Raw genomic sequence first — 14,499 nt, 5'->3', positions numbered from 1 at the left:
GTATACACGGGTACGTAGAGTCATCGACGATGATGATTAATTAAGAAGCTTGTTTCATCACTGATGTAACTCAATCGCTGGTGACTAGATAATGATTTTTTAATTACCACCTTTAAAATGCACGTTAATTACATCGATCGGCCCCCTGGTCATTACACGCCTGGTGCGTCTTCAGCGTCCAAAGTATTAAGAAATAACCCAAATGGTTCTTTTTTTTTTAAATGCTCCAATTCAGTATATATTATATATCATGAAAAACACTTTCATTATAAACCTCTTATTACACAATAGTAAGTAGCTAATTGTATTTCAACTCCATGATGGTTTTTCCAAGACAAAAAAGGATTACTATTTTATTTAAGAAGATGGTGAGATGGTGACACTTGATATGGTGAGAAGGTTTTAATTAGTAATAATCTACAATCTACGTTATGTCGTATCTGTCGGTATAATGGTAGCTCTGAATATCTTAATGGCTCATCTCCTTTGTCTCATAGAGTAGATTATGAACCAACATGACCACTAAGCGTGTGCACACACCTATAATATATTATGTTTGAATGTAGTACTATGTGATATTCATTATACCTTCATCTCCTTATAGTATCTATTCCTTTACAGTATGTTATATGCTGGCAAGCGTGATCGTTTGAGATATATAATATACAATGCCGAAAATATAAAAAAAACACGTTTTAGAAATTACCAACTCGTACGAAGTAAAATGAAAAAATACACATATCAATACCGAGATAATAAGATTTTCCTATTATCAACAAAATCACCCGCTATTAAGCCTGACTGTAGGCACTACCTTAAATCTTGTCCCCTCGAAAAATCAGAACTGATAAATTATGTTCAAGGTGACTATACTTTCATTTTATAAAATTGCGATGAAATAATTAGGTTTTTTAAGTTCTGACTTACCAATTTTATATTGTCTCTCGGGAGTCTCATTTTTTTTAATATTCCGGGCAGATAATCCACATGTTTTTTTTTAAATCTTAGGTACTCCAATTAAAATATTCAAAATATAGTAGATACGGAATCCATGGCCAGAGGCGTGATTTATTTTCAAAACTAAAAAAACATATATTTACTATATCTCGCCTGGGCTTATTTTCAACGACTATTTAATAAAGACATCCGTATGGTGATTTTTGCTGACACGTATTTTTACCAAATTTAATCAATTTATTCGTTTATTCAGTGGCCTTGTTAATTTTGTTATCAGGCCTCATGACCGCTTTGTGGATTGTTATAAATACCAATAAATGAAATATTGCTTGGTCAATAATTATCGAGTAAATAGATAATTTCATGTCGTTCAATAGAATAATATGTTATACTGTCAAATGATTGTTTTACTAAACTAAGTAATTAGGTATATTTGAGATTTTATTTTTATTTAATATTATAATAGTTTGTATGCCTCAATCGTATACCTATTCTTCCTTTTCCTTCCCTCCATAGCCTTTCGAGCTCGTAACAGAAGCAATACTTGAGAGATTAGATTTGTATTCACGTAATTGTAAATAAATAATTTCACGTACCTTGAAATTAGTCTCAGCATCGCGACAGCTCAAACACCAAATTAAGCAATATTATTCTACGAATTCTGTTTATTTCCGGATAACAAATCAAACTGAATTGAATGTACTTTTAGTAACACAATCAATTAATGATTACATAATATAAAGCAGCGATTTCCAAACTGGGAGGCACAATTAATGTAGCCACAGGTTTGCAGTTTGCAAATGCATAGTTTATAAAACGGTCGCTAGTTGTAAACTATAAAAATAATGTTGAAATTTGGGACAATTTTGTTTAAGAACGATAATTTTGTTGCTAAACTTGTCTACTTGGTTGAGATTTAAAAAAATTGAGTGAATAAATCAATCCAAGGATCACTTATGCATTCACTGATTTAAAAAGACAAAGTGAAGGCCTTCATAAAAAATTGGAGCTTTGGAAATCAAAATTACAAAAAAAATAAGTTCGCCGTGTTTCCACTTTTAAATGATTTCTGCGCCATATATATTGAAGCAAACTAAAATCTATATTTACTGAGTTCTTGGTCAGTATGCTAATGCACTTTTCACATTATTTTATTAATAGCAAAAAAAAGTCTGCTTTGTTTCAGGGCTATTCAATAATATGTGGTTGTGCGTTGCAATTTGATGTGATACCAATATGATTGATATACTTAACTGATAACGCCCGTGTATAATTTAGGAAACACTACAATAGTGCATCACACTGCCCTTAACTTCAGCGATAGGTAAATGGGCCCGCCAAAGATCCTGGCCTGGGAGCCCGCTTCAGGATGTGGGGCCCATGATAGAATCCATTTGTCAATGAACGATGATGGATTTGGATTGACTATTATTGAAATTGATTGTGCTAATAAACAAGCACACTCTTCGCATGAAAAACAAATTAATTTAAAAATGAATATAATATAAGTAGTAAAACCTTGTTTATTTTTATATTTTTTTTCATTTTTGTATTAGTACATTGTTGACTATTTAAAAAAGGTGTCTGTATTATTTAAATAAATAAAGGGGGGAGGCGCCAAGATTAGATTTTTTTTAAAGGGAGGCATAGTAACATAAAGTTTGGAAACCGCTGATATAAAGTATAGAAATAAATGTTACGAAAAAGTATCCACTCACGATTTTTAAATCAAAATGAATACTATAATATCAAAAATTCATTTCCTACCTACATAATATTTCTTATCTAAATGAAAAGGTCTTTCCATTCAATTAAATAAGCCCTATAGCGCTAACATTTTCTCAAAGATTTTTTTAGGAGTTTACATGAAGTAATTAATAACATCTTAGATGTTTCAAAGAGGTCAACTTTAAATTAAATTTGCGATCGCGATAATTTTGCCATTTTCCTCAAAAATGTTCATTGAACATTGAGTTTTTCAGTATCAAGGATTTTATTTGTTGGATTTTTACCGAATAAAAGAATTTTTCATAAATGATAATACATAAAGGTGAACTATCTTGTCAGCATTTTACAGCGTTACTACATAGGTATTCGTTAAAAACAATATAAAATGACCGTCATATAATATACCAACATTATAAACATAAACTAGACGACGTTGAAAAGAATCTTTATACAGTTTATAGAGTTTATACAACGTTTCGTGAATTATTATATAGGTACTACTTATTAATACTGCCAAATTTATTTAACATACTTCAATCATTTTTATAAAATACATGGAAAAAATACATAAAGTAAACAAAATTGTAAATAAATACTGGCAGTAATACTATTTTTATTAATTTATATAGATAATATATTAAAACATAAAGATTTCCTGTCTCAAGTTCTCGAGAACTAATTAGAAAATTTGATTTTTGTCTCTCTAGATTTTTTTCTGTCAGTTCAAGATTCTCATTTTTAGATAAATCATCAATGAGAATCTCGAGAATTTGAAGATTTTTCACCAGACATATTATAAAGAAAATGAGAATCGAACATCCAGATTGAATTTGATCGGAAAATCGTGGCGTTAAGCGTTCTCAAAAACTTTCAAAGTCGAATCGATTTTGGACGGAATACGTTAAATTGAAGGGTATTTTTGTTGATGTTTTTTAAGGAAATATATTGTTAAAATCTCAAGATTTCTTGAGATAATAAACCAATCACGAATTTTTGAGAATCATATTATATTGTTGAATTCCAGAATCGATAAAGGTCGATAAATCCCAAGCACTAATTCAGACAAATATGACACCTTCATCAAAATATTGTCAATTCAAGTAATACAACCGTTATATTTAAATTGCAATTTGTTTCAAACTTTTTTCACAACATATTAGGTCCATGCTCTGAGTCGAAATACGTATTGAAAAAACAACGTATGCATTTTGCCAGACCCGGGACCCACGGCATTATAAGCCAACACCTTACCGCCTGGCACTATATGATAATAAACTAAACAAACTTGTAATAATATAGTAATTAGTTTGTTAAAAATAACCACATCTAGTAATTTTGGTATAAAATGAAAAGTAGAATATTTTGCAAGTACTCAATGCCCTAATTGATATTTTTGTTTTTATGTAACTACATACGTCCATTGTAGGTAAACTAACAATAACAACAACATCCGATTACACTGATAAGTCCTTGAAAACTATTATATTTCAGACAATTAACTTTTTGCCTTGGAAACTCAAACTTGAGGGTAGAAAATAACGACGATGTAATATGTAAAGTACTTCACAACTTGTTCCACAGATAGGTTGCGTAAACAACTTTTCTGCTTTCATCAGAGGTGTACAAATAATTATTTTTAAATTCAAAACGTACGTAACTATTATTACGAACAATATCAAATTAATTTTAATTATTTATCGGTTATAATTATTATTGAAATCAAACATTACGTCGTAACTGTATTATGCATTACGTACATTTAATTGCATTCCACAGAGCATACCTTTAGGGCAGACTTCGTAAATAATTAATATATCGTGCTTACGCCGTAGAATTAAAGTGGTATCGTAAAAATAAGCTCGAGCAATTTTTACCTGGCGCTACGGAATATTAAGCCTACGGGAAAATTTTTCCCACTATAATTACTTACCGGAAGACATCAAAATACCTAATTAGGTACATACCTACCAAATGTAATAAATAATAATTATCAATACTGGTATTTTTGTTTATTTTTATGCCAATGCGTTATCTGATAAATATGCATTATTTTGTTTTTACTTTCGCTGCTGAATAGATAATGAGATTTTAATTGCCCCCTTTAAAATGCACGTTAATTACATCGATCGGCCGCCTGGTCATTACTCGTCGTGTGCGTCTTCCGCGTCCAAAGTATTAAATTAACTGAACTTAAATTCAAAATTGAATTTTAAAACATCATATTATTATCCCGATATACCGAGTTAATGCAGTAGAGTTGCTACTTCAAAACTTTTCAGTCCCGGCTCTAGAATTAAATTGATGTAATATATTCTAAAAATATATTTTTATCTATTACTTATCTATTTATTTTCTGAATACCACACATTATATTATTACAAGTGAATACCATTTGATCTAATTTTATCCGAGGTAATCAGGCAAAGACGCGAATCAGTGTAGTAAAAAATGTAGAAAAGGTTATAAAACGTACCTATACTCTACTTTTAAGTTTTGAAATTATTTACCTTCTACGACTTAAGTATCTACGTCACAAGTATTATATTTCTATTAAATCACTATGCTATTGTCGAATGTAGTTTTCTTATTATTCAGAAGTATTAGTATCATATATATATATATTATATATAGAAGTTGTTTTTACGACTCATAAATGCACTACATGATAGATAGATAGATAGATATTATGTTATTTTAGAATGTAAATTAACAAAATATTCCGGTTGTGAATTTTTTTATTATTATTAAATTGTGTTTGTGTAATTTTAAACATTACTTTTATTTAATTATTCAAAAAATTCATAAATATCTTTTTTTTATTTTTAAAAGTTCTATTTGTATTCATTTATATTGTTATATAATTAGTAATTTAGGGTAGTCTTTATGAGACCAAAGTAACATGAATATCCTATAAACTCTGATATAATAATGAGACGAAATGTGATATGGTTATTATCCCTAATACGAACGTCTGTGTAATTTTGAACTGTATCGTTTACATATTCTTAGTAAAACTAACTTTGATCTATATCATTTGATTCTACACAAGAAAAAGTTTTGTATTGAGAAAAGCTTCGCAGTAAGTAAATCTTATATAACTTACGTAAGACGATATATTATTTAAGTATACTTAATTTATAGTCAGTTTCCGTTACTTACATGCCAATATTATACTCCAGTTACGATATTCAATATTTTTTTCATACCTATATTCTATTTTGTGTGTTACTGGAATTACATTAACTAAAGCTTTGGTCCGTACTTGAATCGCACAAGTGAGCTGGCTTTGCTGATAATAGGATTGTGACGCGAAGAGGTAGGTACTTGAGATCTAATATTCTGAAAGCAATTTTCACATCCCATATTATTATTATTTCACGTCTTTCTCTGATAGCATATTCATATATTAGATTCAAAAGAAGTTTTTATTAACGTAAATTAGTATATTTTGATCAGTACAATTTGAGTGTAATATTAGACTTCGAAGCTTATTGAATAAGCCGACTATTCTGGAGTAAACTTTGTGAGAAAATATGTAGGTAGGTACTATTTTATGAATGCAAATACAAAATAATATTAATATATTTTTGCAGCTAAATGAAAAAAAACGCTATAGTACCGAGGGCTACCAATGACTAACATACACTTGAATAGGAACAGATTGTTGGAGGAGGCCAGGTTCCATCGCGGATTGTCGCGCTATTGATGATGCAAAAAAGAAAAATACTCTCTTACGTCAATCGGTGGAAGATTTTATTTGCGTGTATTTTTTAAATTATCTATGAAAGCAAACATACATTACATTTATTTCCAGTACTTTATAAAATTTATAATTTCATTGCACCTTGTTGTGTAATAATAAATGTTCCTTTTTATGAATCAATTAATGGTATATTTTATAAACAAAAATAAGTAAAATACCACTTGGCTAAGCATATTATGATTGTGATACAGTGGATGGTTTATATTAATAGAGTATTTTTAAGAAGAATATTTCTTATCCATACACCAAAAGGTAATGATAACTTTGGATAGATTTGCTAAGTTACGGCGACATGACGAAGAATATGGACATTTTCAGCATATAGTATAAAGGTATCTTAATATACTTTTCATAAAAATGTCTTATCAATCTTTTCGATTTATACTCTTGTTCCAAGTACACAAATTGATTAGACGGGTCTTGGCCTCCCCCTAAAACTTTATCCATCCTGGGTGACCTAATTTTACCTTTCTAATTCTTTTAGCCGAGCATCTTCCATCGCAGTCTCGGCTATCCTGGTCTTTATAATACATAATATTTATATATCCCGTTTTCCTGATAGCTCCTACGGAAATATATATATGTAGCCGATCCAGTGCAATATTTCTATTTCTATAATGTTGCGTGATCATTTCACCCATTTAAAGTAAATAGTGATAAATTCTCACTATATAAGGGCCTTAACATACTATTTTATTAGATAGTGTAACAATATTCTAAATATATTATATGTTATTAGAAAAACTCGTGTTCATTCAACGTTTTTGAACCGTATGAATACGATGTATTTAAGGAATATAATAAAATCCCAGAAGAGTTGGTACTGTTGAAACCTAAAAATATTCTCAAAGCTTCATTACCACTGATTCAAACATCCTTTTTACCCTTTTTTACATAAAAAATACAAGGCACCATTTTGAAATATTATTTTTAAAAAGATTTACAGAGAATTGTCGAAATTAAATCTATATATAGAATGTAATAAGTTAACGCCCAGAACATAAAAAGAGAAAAATAATATTGATATAATAACACGATACAAAACGCTGCAGTTACAATATGTTCACCTTACTAATAGTCGTTTGCAATAGTATGCACAACTACTGTTGTAAAAGGAAAATAATGCAAATGCTATCGATATTTATATACATCATGTACTGCAATCTGGGAAAACAGACTTGATTTGATAAATGGAAAGTGCTTGTTGTACATAATTCCGAAGGCTTCGATTTATTTGAAAGGTATTTTCTCTTCATTGCGTCGCATTCAATTTGAAGTAATTTACAAAAAAGAAAAATACTCTCTTGTGTCCAATCAGTGGAAGATTTTTATTTGCGTGTGTTTATTTTACTTTTCTACGAAAGCAAACATACATTCCATTTATTTTCAGTAGTACCTAGCTTAATTTATACATTCGCAAATATTTGGAATTTTATCGCACCGTTTTCTTCAGTGTTTTTCTTGCTTAACTCATTTCATGATTTAATTAAAAATATATTTTATAAATAAACAGATGAAGATTATTAAATAACGATGTTTGCTCATAAGTAGAGTGCTTGGGCTTTCACGGAGTGGAGGCTATATTAATAAACTTTTTACGAACAATAATTGTAAACCATTCGTCCAACTTATTGGGTTACTACACTGGATCAAATATATATTGAAAAATCTAATGCATTTTTAGCCAGTGATCTACGACAACATATATATACTTAGTCGTTTGCTCTACCAACTAGGTCAACTGAAATGGAAAAGGAAATTAACTACAATACCATATAAGCGTGAAGTTCGATAGTTTTGACAGAATATATGATGAAAAGTAACGCCGAATGAGAAAAAATGATGAGCAATACGGAAATAATAACATTAACAATAGGCAATTAAAATTATCCTATGTATGTAATTCGTGCGCAGTAGAAGAATTTTCAATCTACGCAATTTCAAGATTAAGTTTTTCCACTATATTTACTCAATCATAGCATTGATTGTATGTATTATTATTAGCATGAATTAGTAAATATAAATAATATAATTTTCTATAAGTAGGTACTTATATAAACACAGTTTTAATTAAGACAGGTAGTACAATTATTAATATACACGACTTATTTGACGATTAATATACTTGTGTGGTATAACTTTCTAATTTATATCAGCACCAATTATTGTCGAATACAGTTTTTTTAATATATTTATTGCAAAACTATATAATAATTGATATTATGTTATATAAATAAATTGTTTCACTTTACATGCAAGTAGTAATTTGATTTTTAACAAAAAAAAATACTATAATAATCTATAAAATTATTGAGTTGACAGTCGATTACGCCTAATTAAATGAATTTTACTTATTAAAACTTACGCTTGCCTTCAAAATATATATCATTTTTAATGTTATCAATATTATTTTTAATTTATATATAATAGGTTAAATAGTATTGCGTTTTAGGAGTATAATATCGGTGCCTACTACTTAGTAATGAAGAATAACATTTAATTAATTGCACATAATTTACCAGGTAGGTATATATTTCTTTATTATAAAATCGTAACTTTCTCTTTGTGTGCAAACTGTAAGATTAAATTATATAGAATATATTACAATGGAAAACATTGAAAATCTCTGTTCGGCACCTACCCCTGTATTTATTATTCGTTGTGTACGCGCTAGCTCAGAGTTCGTCTACCGACACTGTCTACATCAAAATTAAATAAAGGAATTACAAATGAGGCTCACACTGATGGGGTCACCTGAAACGCCTGAGACAACATATTAAATTATAACCATAGCACACACTGATTAAATGATGTTCAAGTTCATGACGATAATATCTTAAGACGGTCACAAAAATCCACTTGTTTTTATTTTGAGCGCGGCTTAAATTTAATAGAAGCATTTTTGACACGAAAGTAATTTAGTTATTTATATGAAAATAAGTTCAGCTTGCGTTTTTTCTGGCGCATTATTAAATTCGTGAACTTGAATTCCATTATGCAGTTGTTGTGCCATCCCGTATTAGTTATATAAAAAATGGTGAATAGAAAATGTATACTAGAAAATGTATGGAGACGTGCATTGATTTTATTTATTATTTTACTTTAGAAGTCATAAGCAAAGTATTTCAATATGTTAATACGAACATTGAAAGAATATCTAATATACCTAAAATTATATGCACTTGTTGTACTACAGACTACAAAATGAGACTGGAATTCCAAAACGATTTTAGTACGATTGAATTGGTATCTATGAAAAGAGTAGCGGTCTGTTCTGCTAGTTATTTACTTACGTAAGTACTATTATTTTTAGATTTTCATGACTTTTCATGTAAATTATTATTTAGTTTGGTTAATAGGATGTTCAAATTTAATTTCTGTCTGTTTTCCGTGGTCCTCTCTCCACTCCAAAATCTTTAAACCTAGTTAGATCACATATGAGTTTGTGGTGACTTCAGTCTTGGTTGACTACTCCTGTGGGTCTATTCTATACACAAGGCGACTAAAATGACAAATATTTTTATTTTATCATATTGATGTATTGAGGCGGTTAATTGTTACAACCGTCTAAACACTCTAAAATGTCAAATCTGTCTATCTCGCTCTAAAAGTTAACACAGCCAAGAGAGGGGCTGTTAAAACATAGCATTCTTTGACAGTTTATACGGTTAACTTATTGTAACAATTGATCTCTCAATACATAAATATGATAAACTACCGTCGATAGCCGCCTTGTATATAGAATAGCTTCACTGATACATTCACAATCTTACAAAATGCTGATGCTTCACATCAAACGTAGGATCCTGTAGTACGCGTGATTAAGACAGATATGATACGGGGTGACTGTGGTTTGGTGGGGCCATTAACTTCAATGATATATAAGTTCATATTATTAAAAAATATTTGGTTAAAAATTACCTTAATAAAAAAAATACTTTAATTTTCAAATATTTAGGGTTAATATTAATTGAAAAATAATTTCGTCAACATCTTTGCTTACATGAATTTCTTAATAAATGTGAAATGGGAGGGTTAATGGTTAATCATTAGCTTATATCAAAAATCCTTTGGATATTCTTTCGATTTAAGTCGTATTTATCGATTCAGTGACTTTATTTTCTGGTTTTTTTTGAAAACCTGTTTTTATATATTTTTCTATTCTATATAATACCTACAAATCCATATCTCTATACAATCTGAAAACCACTGTTTTCGATAAATATTTATTCACAAGACGATGCCGTTATTCTGAAAGTTATATGTTGACGAATTTTAGTTGCAGTACACAGTACAGTATTCTATCATCCAACGTTTTCAGAAAAGTCTACGAATATGACGTCAAACATTTTGTAGGCAGTGCAGTTTTCTAGATATTTTACGAAGACACAATATAATATGCAGCAAGTAGCTGCATGCAATGGCTACACGATCCACGCTAGAGATATTCAACGCGAAAATTGTTTTCTCTCGTGTATCAAGTGTTTTCATGGTTTTATAATATAATAGCTCCTATTCTACTGCTACTTCTGAAAATACAACCGAATTGATAGCATGCTGGGTGACCGCAGTGCTGCAAAATGCAACTTTCAAAATAGCTCGGAGTAAATTAATATTTTGCCGTAGATGTAAAGCCTCTACGGTTTGTAGAGGCGCTACGATTTCAAATATACTACAATGGTTCATACAAGCTAATCCCGTCGCTTTCATTTCTAAGAGACAACCAAATTAATCGCATGAGATAGCAAATTGAATTGTATATTTGTTTTTACATCTTTTTATATTATATAAATAGACTGCAATTAATAATATTTATAGTCACTGGATGGTAAAATAAGAAACTATGAGCATTATGTACCATTTCAAATTAATATACTTAAAATATCATGATACCTAATAATTATTTGACAATATCATACTGTATCCTAATTATAATTTTAAAAAAATACTTCATTTTATAAGCGAATACGGCTCTTTGGTTGTATTATTTGAAAATAAATTAGTTAAAATGATTTATTGTGACAATGAAAGTAATGTCGTTTATTGCGTGGCTTTGATGGTAGATGATTATAATAATGATAACGAAAACAAGACTGTCTTATAAAGTTTATATTTGGTTACATATTATTATATTGATATATTTATTAGGCATTTTCTGATGAATGGTCACAATCATTCTTAACTTACTACGAAAAGTCACTTCTAACATTTTTTGAAAAATATTACCCAGTTATTATTATGTAGAGGGAGTAGTGCTCATATTTTATAAAATATTTTCTCTTCCATCACTATAAATCACGAAAATTATTAAAAATAATGACGACAGTTATGTACCTTTTATTTTTTTATTAGGTCGTATTCTTGTTTTTCCGGTGGTTGTTTATCCAGTACAAATCTTACAATCGATTTTAACTAACTTCCCGACTAGCTAGACATTTGAAACTTTTAGAATAATATATTAGAACACGATGCCAATGCATTCTTCTAATACTTTTAGTTATCTTTAAGTAGAATTGAATTCATTTTTAGTTAATTCTGTTTTGTATGAAAAGTTATTTCGGAAGAAATCCGTAAAAAGTAAAACACTATTATTGGCAACTAAATTATTAATATATACATGCGTTACTATGGAAATCAATATGAAATGTCAAAATGACATTTCAGTATTCTATATTTATTTAGTATTTCTATCAAGTACAAATTTTTTTGATCGTTTAAGCTAGTCAAGTCAAGTTTATATGATTCAACAGAAAATTTAAAAACGTTGTATATAAAAAGTTCTGTTTACCTTGTAATTATTTATTAATATCATTAACTTTGAACAGACTACATAACATGTTCATATAATGTGTGCTATTTTACTGCATGTTTATTAAATCATTCTAGTAAGATAGTTTAATTATAATATATAACATACCTATATAATTTTAAAACACCTCAGACTACCTACTGGGAACATATATTTTTTCGTAATCACAAAATAGTAGTGATCATCATAAATCATGAATATTATTGAGAAACATTGTCGATTTGATTTTTAAAATTATATACGGATCTCATTATGACATGTGTCCAAAAAGTGAGAAAAAATACATTCCGATTCCTGGTTGTGTAGAAAGACATAAGGGCCAGAATACAATTTACGAACGAGTGATTTTTGTTTTTTTAAGAAAGATTTTTAAGAAATTTTGTTAAGAAATACATTACATATAAGTATTAAAGAAAATTATTTTAATTTTAACCAAAACTCTATAATTTACCATTATCTATAAGTATATAAACTTAAAAGTATATAAGTATATAATTTAACCATACATTTTGAAGTAGGTGACTTTTCGAAGGAAATTAATGCTATAACCATGTACGAGAATGTATAAAAAAATATTGCCAAATATTTATTAATATTTTTATTTTCAGATGCACAGTTTAAAACGAAACGGGGGCACGCAATTGACAACTTCCGGGGCGCGAGTGTCCCGGCGATTGCATTGGGCGAGCGGGGGGCCTGTGGTGGGCCCTGTGGTGGGCCAGGGGACCTCCATAAACCCAAGGACAGGTCGGCGACCCTCCCCAGCGGCCTGCGGGCTTGCGGGATCCTGCGCCGTCCACGACATATCGCCCAGGCACTCCGACCCGGAGTACATATAAACGAGAACAAGATGCAAAGCCTGGTGATTAGCAGCAAGGACTGAGCAGTGGATTAAGATTAAAGCATCGATTAACAAAGTACTGCAAATATATTTTACGACTACTCGCTTTTGTAGCCACAACGCAACAGTTTAAGAACCAAAACTTCGACCATGTACATTTATTTTTATGTAAGATATAGGTAAATACTATCTACATATGAGGCCAACGTACAGAATATTTTCTCATTTTTTGGCACCTCGCCCCTAAAATCACGTGAATTTGTGAAATTCATATAATATTATGTATGATACTTGTGATGTTCCTCAATCAATATTTATAATTCAGGACATGGCCACATTAGAGCGAATAGCTAAAGTCCAATGCTCGTATAAAAAATACGTTAAGATACCTCCATATTTTCCGCCTTGTGGCGGAAATAATAAGCTCCCTTTTTATACATGTTTATTAGTATTTTTATAAAGATGGCATATTGTTTTACACGTTTATTTTACTAATTAAACCCTTTTGCAGGTTATCAGATAAAAATTAAACGGCTAAAAGTAGGCTGTACTTTTATTTTTTGTCAATTTCGCTGTGTTAAGAGAGAGTGTAATGTATCTAGGGGTCTCAAGTGATAGAATACGAAAGATGCAATTTAAATACAGTATTATCCCACGATAGCCGAGCGGCTACCGCGTAGGTACCTGGTTCGAATCGCGAGTCTGGCAAATTCACATGTTATTTTTCTATATGTGTTTTAACCTAACAGTGGACCATAGCAAACAAGCAAGCAATAACATAGCAAGTTGCGAACATACATTTCTCGCAAAAACAGAAATCTGTTAATACAACCTCCACAAATTTTGATCATTCAATTCGATATACTTAGATAAAAATAATTTTAAAAGTTGTACACAGTTTTATTTTCAACGTGCGACTTTTTTAAATTAAAAAAATACATTACAACCATGATTAATTTTAGAGAACTTATTAAATTACATTTTTATGACAATAATATGTGTTCATTTCATAACAGTTTTTTTAATTGTAAGTTGCTTGCTTAAAACACTTTAAAATATAATTTATCAGTAAAATGTATGAAGTTTTATCTTTCGTATTTTCTCGCTAAATGCCTCCAGTAAATCTACAGTTTTAATGCGCTTCCTCTTAAGGTACTCAACGCAAGCTAAACAAAGAATGTCTCATTTATAAGAATGTAAATAGTATTATTGTAAAATACAATTTAACGATAGTATTGATAATATTAAAATTAAGCCCTCAAGAAACAGTGAAAAGGGAGGCACTAAAATTATAAGACTCTAACCGTGCACATATATAATATTATGTAGGTAAGTATTTATTATTAAACTTTAAGGTTAACTACTTTAAACTAGTATAAAAATTATATGAATCGCAATGTA

The 14,499-nt window shown here is 29.7% G+C and overlaps 1 protein-coding gene across 1 annotated transcript in view; it reads left to right on the top strand.

The window, feature by feature from the left end:
• The window catches only part of LOC147068209 (QRFP-like peptide receptor), a 156,471-nt gene extending 143,375 nt beyond the window's left edge, over window positions 1–13,096 (top strand). The window contains exon 10 of the mRNA XM_085952625.1: window positions 12,866–13,096. Within this exon, the coding sequence (XP_085808751.1) occupies window positions 12,866–13,096 (231 nt within the window). The remainder of the gene's footprint in view (window positions 1–12,865) is intronic.
• Window positions 13,097–14,499: the final 1,403 nt, after the last annotated feature.

The sequence above is a fragment of the Rhyacophila brunnea genome, unplaced genomic scaffold, assembly GCF_057557595.1.
Source record: "Rhyacophila brunnea isolate RB1 unplaced genomic scaffold, BYU_Rbru_1.0 scaffold_3, whole genome shotgun sequence".
Classification (NCBI taxonomy): domain Eukaryota; kingdom Metazoa; phylum Arthropoda; class Insecta; order Trichoptera; family Rhyacophilidae; genus Rhyacophila; species Rhyacophila brunnea.
This window is presented reverse-complemented; position numbering and strand designations above follow the sequence as displayed.